The sequence below is a fragment of the Melitaea cinxia genome, chromosome 2 (genome assembly GCF_905220565.1).
Source record: "Melitaea cinxia chromosome 2, ilMelCinx1.1, whole genome shotgun sequence".
In the NCBI taxonomy this organism is placed as follows: Eukaryota; Metazoa; Arthropoda; class Insecta; order Lepidoptera; family Nymphalidae; genus Melitaea; species Melitaea cinxia.
Window position 1 is genome coordinate 19,589,311 of NC_059395.1, and position 13,848 is coordinate 19,603,158.

General features: G+C 31.6%; 1 protein-coding gene across 1 annotated transcript in view; it reads right to left on the minus strand.

Annotated features, from left to right (window-relative positions):
* Positions 1 to 13,848, minus strand: part of LOC123662550 — a 55,020-nt gene that overhangs the window by 16,133 nt on the left and 25,039 nt on the right. The window contains exon 2 of the mRNA XM_045597396.1: positions 4,114 to 4,233. Within this exon, the coding sequence (XP_045453352.1) occupies positions 4,114 to 4,233 (120 nt within the window). The remainder of the gene's footprint in view (positions 1 to 4,113; positions 4,234 to 13,848) is intronic.

Genomic DNA, 13,848 nt, shown 5'->3' on the forward strand with positions numbered 1-13,848 from the left:
TATTTTTGTAATACAATAATTTATTTTAATTTAAGAACGAAATTTTAAATTATTAAAAACTTGTTTGACGTTTTAAACGTTCTTTTTGTAAATCACATTCAAAAATTGACCAACTCTATGAGTAATGCTTAAATTATTTCTAAATATATATTTACTTGCTTAAAAACGAATATATTTTAATAGTTACATAACTTTTTATAGATCTGCAGGAGCAACCTAAAATATATTTACATAATTTTAATAAAATAGAATCCATCTGTAACTATTGCAATTTAATTGAAAAGTATAGTTGCGTAAAAATTATAGACTCAATTATAGATGACCTATTTTATATATTACAGAATACTTAGATTTTTTTATGAGCTAATCGTGACGCCACATCAATTTGTGGTGTTCAACATCTCAGCTTTAGGATAATTTAGGTGTTACTAGAATAGGCGCCACTAATAATGAATGAGTGAATGAAAGAATTAAGAGCGTACGAAACAATTGAACAATTAATTTTAAAAAAAATTAACACTCTAACATGGCAAAGATACAACTGGTAGCCTCATTGCTTCCAGAGCGATCTCATTCAAGAAGTCATCAATCTATGATAATAGATTAATGTTATCATAAATATGTTCATCTTTATATATAAAAAGATAAGTCCTGACTCACTCATCAACGTCCAGACCAAACCCTTGGACCTAAAAAGCTGAAATTTTGCACAGAGTTTCCCTTTATGATGTTTACAAGGAATAAGGAACAATATTTCGAAATTCAATCCCTAAAGGGGTAAAAGGGGGGTGGTTCGAAATTTGTATGGCGAAACAATATTAAATAGACATTTCGATTCGAAACTTCGTAGGAGTACTCCCAAAAATAAATAAGCATCTTTCGTGATTTTCTGAAAATCAACCCCTTCGATTTTATGAGGATTGAAGATTATGGTTTTTCAAGGTGTGATAACTTTATAACGGTACATTTTCCACTGACAAATATTAATTCGCATCTAGAATCTATTCTGCATATTTCTGTGAAAATCTCATCCCGATCAGGGTAACCGTTTGGGAGTAAATAGAAAAAAATAGTTCTCAACACCCCCAATATTTAAACGAATTTTTTGATAGTCCGTTTTCAGTTGATTTTTCTGTGCTAATAAAATAAGTAGTCTTAACCCTTAGGTACTTCCTTAGGTAGGTTTCCTGCGCGAACGAAGCCACGGGCAAAAGCTACTTAAACTATATACTTAACGAAATATACATAAAGTTTTAAAACAAAAAGTACGCTGAAACATTGTACATAATGATTAAAAAGCATAAAGGAATTCGAACCGATATAGCTTTTAGGTTTTTGTCATTTTATACGGACTAAAAATGTTTTAACTTTTTTACACTTTACATTACATTTCCGTGTTTATGTGCAAAGTATCATATAAGCAATTTAAATGGTTTTCATTAAATATTAAAATTAAAAAAAAAAATATTCAATTGTTTTAATTACGTAAATCATTCAAGTTTTTGTTAATTGATAGATTCGATTCGTGGTTGGTTGTATAAAATCTCTTTGGCAGAGCTCAAAGCCAGAAAATAATCACGATCGTGGGTAAAGCCGTAGTCGTAGGTATGGATTGTTTGTCAAATAATTTGACACTTGAAAAATGTAATGTTAGTTAGTAGATAAATGTCTATATTAAGCAAATGTAATTGTCAATTAAACTAATTTTAACAATAGTTTATTAAAACTTATACATTATTTACAATTCACAACTTAAAGTTTTTAAGCAAATTGATAGTGTGCGAATATTATTTTGAACTAGCTGTGGCTGCGACTTCGTCCGCGTGGAATTTAACAAAAAGTAATTGTTCAGTTTGCAGAGTTATAAAATAAATAAATTTCTACAATAAAAGTAGCCTAAGTCACTCGTTATTACATTAGCTATCTGCCACTGAAAGTCCCTTCAAAATCGGGCCAGCCGTTACCGAGATTAGCCGGAACAAACAGACAGACAGACAAAAATTGTAAAAAATGTTATTTTAGCATATGTATCGTGTATAAATCGTCATCCATATGCATTCACTAAAAAGCGGTTATTTAAATTTTATAAACAGACGCTCCTATTTTTTTTACTAACCGACTTAAAAAAAGGAGGAGGTTACTCAATTCGACCGTATATATTTATATTTATGTATGTTCGAGGATAACTTCGTCGTTTTTGAAACGATTTTGATAACTCTTTTTTTGTTGGAAAGGAGATATCCTAAGTGTGGTACCATGATAAGGAAACCAGGATCTGATGATCCCAGAGAAATCAAGGGAAACTTTCGAAAATCTGCATAACCTTTTACTGGGTGCACCGATTTAGATGATTTTTAATTTAATCAAAAGCCAATGTTTATCATGTGGTCACATTTTAATTTCATCAAGATCTGATTACAACTTTTGGAGTAATCTTTGAAAATGTGTATTTACTTGACTAATTTTTCGTCTACCTACGTTGTATTATACTTGTCGATGTAATTGAAGTCGGTTTTTTTTTTCGTTTGCCAGCAAACACAATTATTTTACTTGAGTGTTACCGGATTATTTATTTGTATAAATTTGTGATGGTGTGAGAATCATTTGTTTATTCTTTTTATGAACATTTTATGTGTTACAAATTTTTAAATGAATATATTAATGGAAAAAACGTAGAGTTTGGTGATGCACAAAAAAGATTTCTTTTTTTAACACACGTCGAGTTCAAATTTTCTTAATAATAGATATTATTGAGAAAATTTGATTTTTGTTTTTAACTTAAATACATCTTTGGGAGTGTGAGGAAAAGGGAGGATCCTTCAACCAGACGGGTATTGTGTCTGGTGGGCTACTGCCCCAACGGTTGTTGTCGGGATCTTGTATATACACTCAATCACTTTGTTAACTTTGATAGCGCGATGTAAGATACGTCAGTTTTTCGCTAGTTTGTATGCCGCGCGATAGATGTCGCTACACATCTAATAGTATACAGCAAATATCATTCTTACTCATAAACTCCTTAAATATTTTTTTTATTACTATAAAAAAATTACATACTCGTTGGACAAATGAACATTAAGAACATTAAAATTAACAGGAAGAAGATCAACAAAATGTAAATATGTAGGTAATAATGACATTGAAATAGTACGGCTTAACCTTCGTTCGGGCTTAAGGTAAATAACAAAACTTTATTTATGTTACAAATAATATAAAAAAAAGATATTATATTATATATCATATAGGTTCGGCAACGCATTTGCGATGCCTCTGGTGCTGCAAGCGTTTATAAGCTACGGTAATCGCTTACGGCCGAGCCGTACGGTTGTTTGCCAACCTAGTTGTATAAAATAAACTACAAAAAGTAATGTGATACTAATGGTCTGCACTCGTCAATCCTTGAGAAGTGACTGGCTATTATAAACAATATTTATGACATAAAAACCTTAAAGCAATAATTATATAATTGTTTATTTAACAATGTGGCCTTACGAAGTTGTTAGAATAACATAAAGTAGTTTGTGTATCGACAAAATAAATCTGGATTAAAATTTATTTTTACCTCTTGCCATTTATATTTTTCGTATATTAACATATCCACCCGTAATGTTGATGAAGGGATGAGAATTTTACTTCCGAATAATAAAAAGTACACAAAATAATAAATCTTTTTTTTTATAATTTCCTAACTGTTCCGGTCCACATGACCTTCACACTAGAAATACTATGTGGACATCCGAACTGAAGCTGTGCCGCAGGCTACAAATAGTTGGACATGTTTTCACTGACTTCGATTTCGGAATGCGATTATATCTTAATTTCCCATATTTTTGAATAATTATATTTATAGCCAGTTTTACCACTTCCACATAGTTATCTGACATATAATGTTCTAAATATATAAATCTGGCACACAAAACCTTGTGACGTTTATTTTGAAGCAGCATGGTGGATAAGACTATTTCTTAAATTAAATCTAGCTATGAACGAGTGTGTATGTTATTAGATATTTATTTAATTATATGAAGAAAGAGGACTATGCCCAGCAGTGGGACGTTACAGGCTAATCAATCAACTAGTCCATCAATATGACGGCTTAATATGTGTACTTACGATTGTTGTGTTTGGAAGGCGCGTGCTGGTCGTTGAGGATGCTGCACAGCTCCGCAGACCCGGTCCAGTAGTTGTTGCCCCAGTAAAACATAGAGGTGTAGCGACCGCTTGCGTCTTCCACTGCAAAGGTGTACTCATTTTAGTTATTTGTATCCAACACTAAAGAAAGTCACGATGATGACTTAGAAACATGTTATCTCTGTGTGTGTATAAATATCACTCTTGGTCAAATTATGATATTAAATCGAGTGACGAAACACCTCTTAAAACATTATACGTAAAATGAGGATGAGTAATTATTAATTTAAGAATGTTTTGATGCATTTAGCCTATTAAATGATTTATCATAATTTGATTAAAGCTTATAAAAATGATACTCAATCAAATGAATGAAAATCAAAAATAGCTTTATTTAAATAGGTTTCAAAAGCGACTTTGTGTTAAAAGTGAAGCTACCACCGATCTGGAATGTAGATTCTGTAGAGAAAAACCGGCAAGAAACTCTGCAGTTCCTTTAAAAATAAATAAAAACAAATTGTGCTTTTTACACAAAATTGGTAATATCTTGCATGAATACAGCTTCGTTAAATCAACACATCTTTATCATTTATGCAATCCTGTACCGAATAATAAACTTTAGCTATTAATTTTTTTTTAATACGAACATAAAATTTATTCTCAGACAATCGCAAAATTGTATGTGGGATTATATACACGCGATTACCATAACCCAGATCGTGTAAATATTGCGATTATTACTATTTATATAAAAACCAAAATATCTCCTTTCTCATACCTTATATATAAATATATAGTCATTGTAAATGTTTTTTTGTCCATATAATACACATAGATACATCACGTAGTGAAGAAATAAATGTTCCGCTTAAAATTAGATTAATTAACGAAAAATTAAAAACTTAATACGTAAGTAATGCTCAAAAATCTCCCACATCAAGCGAAAGTGCGGCTTAGCGCAGTACAACAATATAAATTGAAGAAAAACCTAAGTTTATTGTCAAGTCTGATTTTCTAATTGAAAAAAAAAAACCTTAAAAATCTCCCGTGTAAAGGGAAAGTACGGCTTGATTGAGTAAAACAACCTTAAGATAAACCGTAGGTCGTTGCCAAATCTGACTGAAAGCGTCCTTACAGACAGAGGTTAATGAACTAAAGAAACGAGTGCTATATTCGTTTCATGATTAATACGCGCAAGTCACGGTGGTTGTAAACCCTTGAACCAATGGTAATTACCCTGCAGTCTTTCCTTCCGTAAAACATAAGGAAATCAAACTTTCTGATGTCTCGGAAATTGCTTCCACGTATAATGACTGTCATCATAGCGAGTCATTCTTTTGTAAATTTTCAGCTAATGGAAATTAAACTCTATATTCGTATTTTAAGGTACAAATTAGTGATGGGAGTGCACGTTTTATGTTGTATGAATTATGATGGTAATTTTTAAGTTTTGGCAAGTAACTTGGAAGAAAATAATGATTTCGTTTTTTTTTTTCATACACGTAAATATTATTTTGAATTTATGACTGTAATGTATTTAATGACTATTTTAAAACAATTTTAATCGATTCGTTCAAAGTTATTTATTATTTTTTAATTACCGATTAGCATCGAAAGCGGCGCAATTAATGTTTCGATTTATTTCAAGGGAAGGTCGCAAGGTTTCTGACTTCAGACGCGGGAGGTCACGTTCAAGTTGCTTTGAGAAGTGCATCTTTAATATTGTAACCTATAGCTTACAATTATAATATATAGCCTATTAAAATATCATAGCAGCTTTATATGATTTAATGATGATTACATGAGAGGGATGTTGAGTTTTTTAAAAGGTCGCGCTGAGGCGATGCGTAGTCAAAAGCAAATTTGGCAACTAACTGAAAAACCAACAGTTTTTGTTATGAGTTATTAATGGTCTATTGAATCATTAATCATTTAGATCGACCGAAAACGTTTTTTTTTTTTACAGGAGGATAGTTATAGTTTAATTGATAGCTTTGCATTATCAGAAATAATAGTATATATTATTAAACATATCTCGTCTATTCTATGTGATTTATTATCATACTTGTTTTGTAAGATTTGTGATGTTTTGTTTTGATATTTTTTATATTCTTTAAGATTTATAAATAAAATAAAAATTTCTCATTATTTTTCCTTCTGCTTTATTAAACATACTTGATTTAAGTTCAACATTTGAAGAACGTTTATTTACTTCCTTATATATCCATAGGCTTTGAGTTATGTTCCTTAAGGTTTTGGTACTATTTTTCTTTTAAGTACCAAGTAACTTATTATATACGTGACGCCGCGTTGGCGCAACGGTCACAGTCATGGATTGTACCTTTTGCTGGCGGCATTGGCCTTTGCGCTGGCGGTTGCGGGTTCGATCCCCGCACATGACAGACATTTGTATTGGCCATATAGGTGTTTGCCGTGGTCTGGGTGTTTGTTGTTGAGAGCACGTTAAGTTGTCGATCCCGGTTGTTATCATGTACACCTGATAGCGATCGTTACTCATAGTAGGGAATATATTCGCCAACCCGCATTGGAGCAGCGTGGTGGATTAAGCTCTGATCCTTCTCCTACATGGGGAAAGAGGCCTATGCCCATTAGTGGGATATTATAGGCTGAAGCGTAACTTATTATATTATTTACAGTCATTAAACGAGTAATGTGTAAAAACTTGAAAATATTATCAACTATGTTAGGATACATGAGTTAATTTATCACTAATTTATTATATTGGTGAAATAATCTGTAAGTTTAATAATAAATTGTCAAGTAATGAAACAATGTGTCTAATAATAATTATTATTTAAAAAAACAGTCACCGATCTCTCACTAATCTAACAAAACTGAATTACAGTCTGCAAGATCTTTTTATTTTATTTTATTTAGTATTCTGTTCATTTTATAAAGCAGATGTAATTTATATGACATAATTTTATATTATAAATGCATAAGAATTTAAACTGCCAATTTGTTTGAGCCAAACCATCTGGGTCATAATTACCTGTTCTTAGAAATAATTGCTATACTTAGTAGGGAAGTATTGTCATATATGAATAATAATTAGGCAGACAAAAGAGGTTTTTCACTGTTGAAATTATTAATAGGTGTTGCTAGCGATGTTCTTCCGATAAATGCTTAATAACTATTATATAGTTGTATATTATACAGTTATCTCTCTTCTTACTGGTTTAGGTGTGGCAACCTTCGTCAAAAATATATAAAGGTTTTGTTTAATTTATGATTGATAATAAATGGTGTTAAAAGCCGATCTAACAACCTTTAAAATTATAAGTTTGACAAAATATACATACAAAATATAAATATAAATATAAATATAAATTCGCTTTCAAAATAAATTAAATGTCAAAAGCTTCCTTTTTCCGAATTTAAATAATCTTTAGAAACTTCACACAGGATTAAGAAGTACCTATCAATGATCCTAGACGTTAATCAGACACTCAAAGTTTTCTGATATGTGTAACACAATATGATCCTATCTTTTAGACAGCTATTAAGTTTTACTACTTCAGTTGTGATTACTTTGATAAGATAAACTTCAATCTTTGTTTTATAACTTTTAGTTGTTTTAATTTAACACTGATTATGTCGCCAATATCATGTGGGATGAAAAAGATACAGTGGAGATTGTTCGATCGTCTATAATCTATAGGAACAAACTTAATTTTGTTTAGCTATCTATTTCAATTCGTTCACGTTATTTAACAAGGTCGGCAATACGGCATACGGCTCATCTAATGGTGAGTACTGACAGTAGCCTATAGACGCCTATAGCACCAAAGGCATCACAAGCGCGTCCCCGCTCCTAATCCCAATCCCGCTAGGTGGTCTGGAGCTCCTAGGATGTTACTCATCACAGGAACACTAAAATACTTGAAACGATTGAGGCACTTCCACAGCAGTGGCGTAGCCAGGGGACGGGGGCAAGGGGATATCATACCCCGGGCTCTACTCACAAAAAGGCGCCAAATGGTTCGCAAAACAAAATTACTGCTGGACATATTATATGGTTTTCGAATGGGGAGAGGGCGCTAAAAAGGTACAAGTTATGTTCCCCACGTCACTGTTCCCCAGTCAGGTTGCTCCAGGTTTTGAGCAAGGTATTTACTGCTGTGCCTTACCTCAGTTTATTTATATAGTGTGTGTTTCCGGACCCCCAACACAGGAGAAAATCCTGCTGGGGGTCGTTGAGTGTAAAGCATTTATTTATTGTGAAAAGTTTATTTTATTTTTATTTTTATATATTATATATCGATTACTTTGACCGATTTGATTAACTATTTTCAAGGAAACTTCAAATCATTGTCAATTATTTCATAACTATTTCATGCTTGTAACCTAATTAATTGCAATTACGAAATGTATTTTTAAATTAGTAGAGTAAATTCCTTGACCCTAGTAATCAAATTTTTAAATTGAGATTCTGTGTAAAAATACCATTTAAATAAAACAAAAGCTGCTTTTGTTTAAATTACAAATAAAAAAATCGAATAGTAATCCTAAGTCTAACTATTTTAATAATTATTATACGAGTATAGCCAGAGAAATAGTTTATCTTTGACACTTTTTAAAGAATCTAAAAGGCAACAAAGCTAACAATCTTCGCAAATATATAAACTGTTTTGCGCAAGACCTTTTTACATAACAAAAAAAAAAACAAATATTTCGGAGACCTCCAGAGTACAAACACGCACATTTCTCAATTAGTCTTGGCATAACCTTAAATATATATTTACCCGTAATATTAAAATAATGTTTAAATATTAGGTGTGTCGCACACTATTTATTTAAAATCCATATACAAATATAGGTCCTTCATGAGAGTCAAGGTGAATCAATAAAATTTATTGCATATATATAAGGCAAATGTTTTTATATTAACGGTAGGTTATAATACGACCTCTAGTTCGTTTCAACTAGTACGTTTATATTTCCTATTTTGAATAATTATAAAAACATATTTAAAAAAAGGTTGACCATGCAGTTCTTATATTAAAACATTTGTGAAATGTTGTCTATATGATTAACGGTGTCATACTTTTTTCTGACTTAACATTCAAATGTTCGACGTTTTTATTATTTGCAAACTTGTTGTACCTCTTATGAAATTAATGACTTCTGCTTAATTATCCTTAGTATTATTTAAATTTTAAGTCAAATTCTAGACGAAACTGACTGATTTATTTTTAATACCATATTATTATAACACGATAAAAAAACGCTTTGAATGAATGGCTTTACTGAATGGATATACAATTATTTGTCAAGACCGGATACCAAACAAGACGCTAATACATTTGTTTTAATAACAAAAGGTCGAATGATGTATATTATTTATGTACTAACATCCCACTACTGGGCATAAGCCTTTTTCTCTAGGAGAGGGATTGGAGCTTAATCCACCACGTTGCTCCACTGCCGGTTGGCGGAACGATCACTATCAGGTATTAATGATGACAACCGGGACCGATGGCTTAACGTGCTCTCCGAGGCACGGTGAGGAGACCCACAAGGACAGACATCCAAACCGGAAAGAAATATTTGTACAAATATCCATCCCGAGTGGGAATCGAACGCAAAATAGTCGGTGTTTGAGGCGACTGCACGTACCACTACACCAGAGCGGTTGTTAATACGTCCCCGGTCCTACGGTCCCTATAAAAATAATAACGCTAAATAACGCTTAATTTGCTTAGGTTTGGAGGTGATCTATGGCTTAGATGTTTATTGATGAACCTTTTTTTTTTGATGTATATAATTATTTTCATTCTTTACACAAGATTCATTAATTTTTTTTATTGATCTGATACATATAATACCATATATATATTTTTACGGTTTTTTTAAATTCTGTAACGATTTTACTTCACTTAACGTTTATGAAAATTAGTAAAAGTAATTAGAACTTTATATCACTGCTATATAGACTATGATGTAAATTTTCACAGAATCCATCGAAGAGATAAATCCATACATGGAATCCATTGAAGAGATAAGTCCAAAGATAAGAAATATACATTTATTCCAAAAAATGACATCAAAATAAATTAATGACATGAAATGACATTTACACTACTTTAAAGATTGACAATGTGTCATTGCTTTGCGCTCGGCGGCTAGTTGCCAATCTGAAAATAAGTGGGTTTGTCATCACATTGCATCCTAATGATCCGATGTATTGCTATTCAGCGTGTGCCGGTTGAGCAACATGACGTCCTAGCTTCTTTCTCAACTGCTTTTGTAACCTGGTTAGGTCTTAGTCGGCACTAAATGTCTTTAAACAGATAATAAAAAAATTCCAATAATTTACGAAATCTGTTTCAAAAAATAAATATTTATTTAATTAATATATCTTAGGTTTGACGGTTTTTAGGTATATTCTTTTGCATCAGAAGAATTATTTAATTACTGAAAGCTTATTGCCAATTTATGTATGTCAGACTCAAATATACGATGTTTTCAAACATAAAAGAGGAATCGTGTAATCTTCACGTCTTGAGTAAATATGTTAAATGAAACTGGCGATATAATTATGTACTACTAGCTTTTACCCGCTGCTTTGCTTGCATTGATTTTTTTAATAACAAGTATCCTATGTTACTTTTAATACCTTCAAGAATATGTGTACAAAGTTTCATGATGATCGATTAAGTAGTTTTCGCGTGAAAGCGTAAAAACAAACTTATTTTCACATTTATAATATTTGTAGGGATTTGTGAAAAGTTTATTTTATCTATGTCATTTTGATACAATTAAATGGCTTAAAATGAAATTGTTTCTGTTAGAGAATTTGTTTTTTATTTATTACATAAAACATTATTAAATTGTATAAAAGGCAGGGAAAGTGCAAAAAACTTTTCTCCCCATCTACCCAGGTTAGATGAGATTAAGAATAAATATTTTAAAAATTCTTTACTGCCTACTAGTTTCAATACTCAATTTGGCTCTGAATTTGCTTACTAGATATAGAATATTTTCTTCAAAAAACTTCAAACGTTTTTTTGTCAAAACCCTATCGCTAGTTGTCAGTGATAGATAGATTATTGAAAACGGCTGGTAAATATTATTTATTTAATAAATAATGTATCGTATAGTAGTACTAGTAATAGATACATATCACACTTTGACGGTCATATTGCGAAGTACGCATATTTGCGTAGTGTGCGATGCTCATGCGTAGCCCATGTCTGTGTTGTGACACTCATGTACATTTGTGATATTTTAATATTGCGTAAAAATTATTGAATAAAATTATTTTTATTACACCTTTAAGTTCCTGTAATTTGTAATTATTTATTTATTTATTTATTATTAAGTTACATATGTCATTATTGAAAAATATATGTCATAAAGTGTTAACGTTGTTTCTTTTGTCAATAATCGTCAGTTTTTTTTATCATTATCTTCGGGCATAAGTTTCTGTTACTAATTCGCTTTGCATGTTATTTTCACATAAGAAATTTCAAAGATAGGCGCCCTCAATGCACTTCGTACATTGAATTCGTTTGTTTGTACCACCTTCCGGTCATGATGAATTAAAGAAACAATGGAACAGTCACATTGAACTCTTCCGTTACTTCGGCCTCGGTCCCAATTTGCCGAAATTTACATTTCATACACAGCACGTGCCAGTTGCATGTACTTCCCAATTGTCCCTTCCCTTTTGTAGTCCATAGTAGAACCTATTGCGACACCATGGGGTCTAGCTTTTCCCAGTTAATGATTACCATATACAAATTTTTTAGTTATCGCTTGCATTATCATTAGTTGGTGTAATGTGATTTTGACATGGATCTTTCTAACCTCTCTTTCTGGATTCTAAATTCAGGCCAAAATCAATACTAGCCAGTGTTATACCACTTATTTTTATACAAAGTTCTATTTCAACTGTTCCATTCATTATTTAAATTTCATTCATTACACATTCCTTTTCATCTTTTACACATCTACTCCTTCAACAGTAATTATTTTTTTATTATATAATTGGTAGTTGGAAGGCTAACATGTACACAGCCTGCCAGTAGCATTGTATTATTGCTGTTGATTATGAGCAAGATTTTTTTTAATGTAACGCTTTTTAACGATTCAGTCTGTAACATCCCACTGCTGGGCATAGGCCACTTTCTCCATGTAGGAGAAGGATCGGAGCTTAGTCGAACACGCTGCTTTACTTTGGGTTGGTGGATATATTTCCTACTATGAGTTACGGTTGCTATCGGGTGTATATGATAACAACCGGGACCAACTCATAGGGCCTGTTTCACTAGTTTACATCAAAACAGGAAAAAATATTTGTACAAATACAAATATCCATCCCCGAACTCGGAGCGGAAATCAAACTCGCAAGCCGTATTTATGCACACTCAGTGACTCACCACTACACCAGAGTGGTTGTTTGATTCGTTAAGTAAATGGTATTTCGCTTTTTCTCGAAAGTTTTTTTTTGCTTTATTTTACATTGTTGACATAATAAATACAGTTTATATATTAAGAAATATAAAACAAAAACTCACGATCATTCAAAGCTTTATAACTTGAAAAAAAAACAATGTCATTTGTCAAAGTTCAAAACGCGATAGCAAACAATATTAATTTCACTACATTTTTATGGTTACTACGTGATATACAAATCACGATGGATAATCGCCCCTATTGTTGTATACATAAGAATTATTAAAATGCGTAACATGCGTCCGTTCCGCGCGGACACTGCTAGTTGACATATTGAGTGTTAATATTCTTAGCGTGGTACTAGTTATAAGAAATTAAAATAGTATTTGCATTATTTAATTTTATTTAATTCGACATTACCGTGAAGAATAGAAAAAAATAATTAATAATAGCCATATTGTACTTTGTAAATAGATATCCGTGCAGATAGAAGGTTAACTTTTTTGCACTACGCAGTCGATTTCTTCAAGCAAAAGTTCTGGAAGATTACGCCACCACCGGTCCTTGAATTAAATCATTAAAAGGCTCTTGCTAAATTTTAAGATCGCATTAATATAATGCATTCCAATTGAGACAACCTACCTAAAAATAATTGATAGTCTACTAAAATTACTCACAATGGCAAGAGACCAGAAATCAGAAATGATCAAACAACAAATATTTGTCGCTTACATCTTTGAAACCCTAATCAGACATTATAATTTTACACAAAAATACTAGCAAAAATCCTAAAGAATTTTAGCTAGTTTCAATTGTTTGAGTCCTTAATTTTAAAGTTTTGATTATATTTACTTATATGGATTAATAAATAAATTTATTTGCACCAACTGTGAATCGACTGCAACATTGCAATAAAATAACTGGTTATTTAAAAGCACTTCTGGCATACTTAGCATTACCTATAAAAATTAACAATTATATAACTGATCTTGACCGCTCGCCAGTGACTTGGGCCACTCGTTGCGCAAACGTGAACTTTCACTGGCGCGTTATGTGGAGATCCGATTATGACGCGGACGTAAGAATTGCGTTCGGGAAATAAAATAAACGATTAGGAAGACGTATTCCGAGCACTTGTAACACATATAATCAAAATGCAATCATGTTTATATGTCACTTATATGTTATATGTTGTTAAATATATAAATTGTTGTTTAGTTTTTTATAAATAAAATAGGAGTTTCAAGATTTCACCTGCGTTTACATTTATGGGTGCCGTATCTATAAAGGCTTATT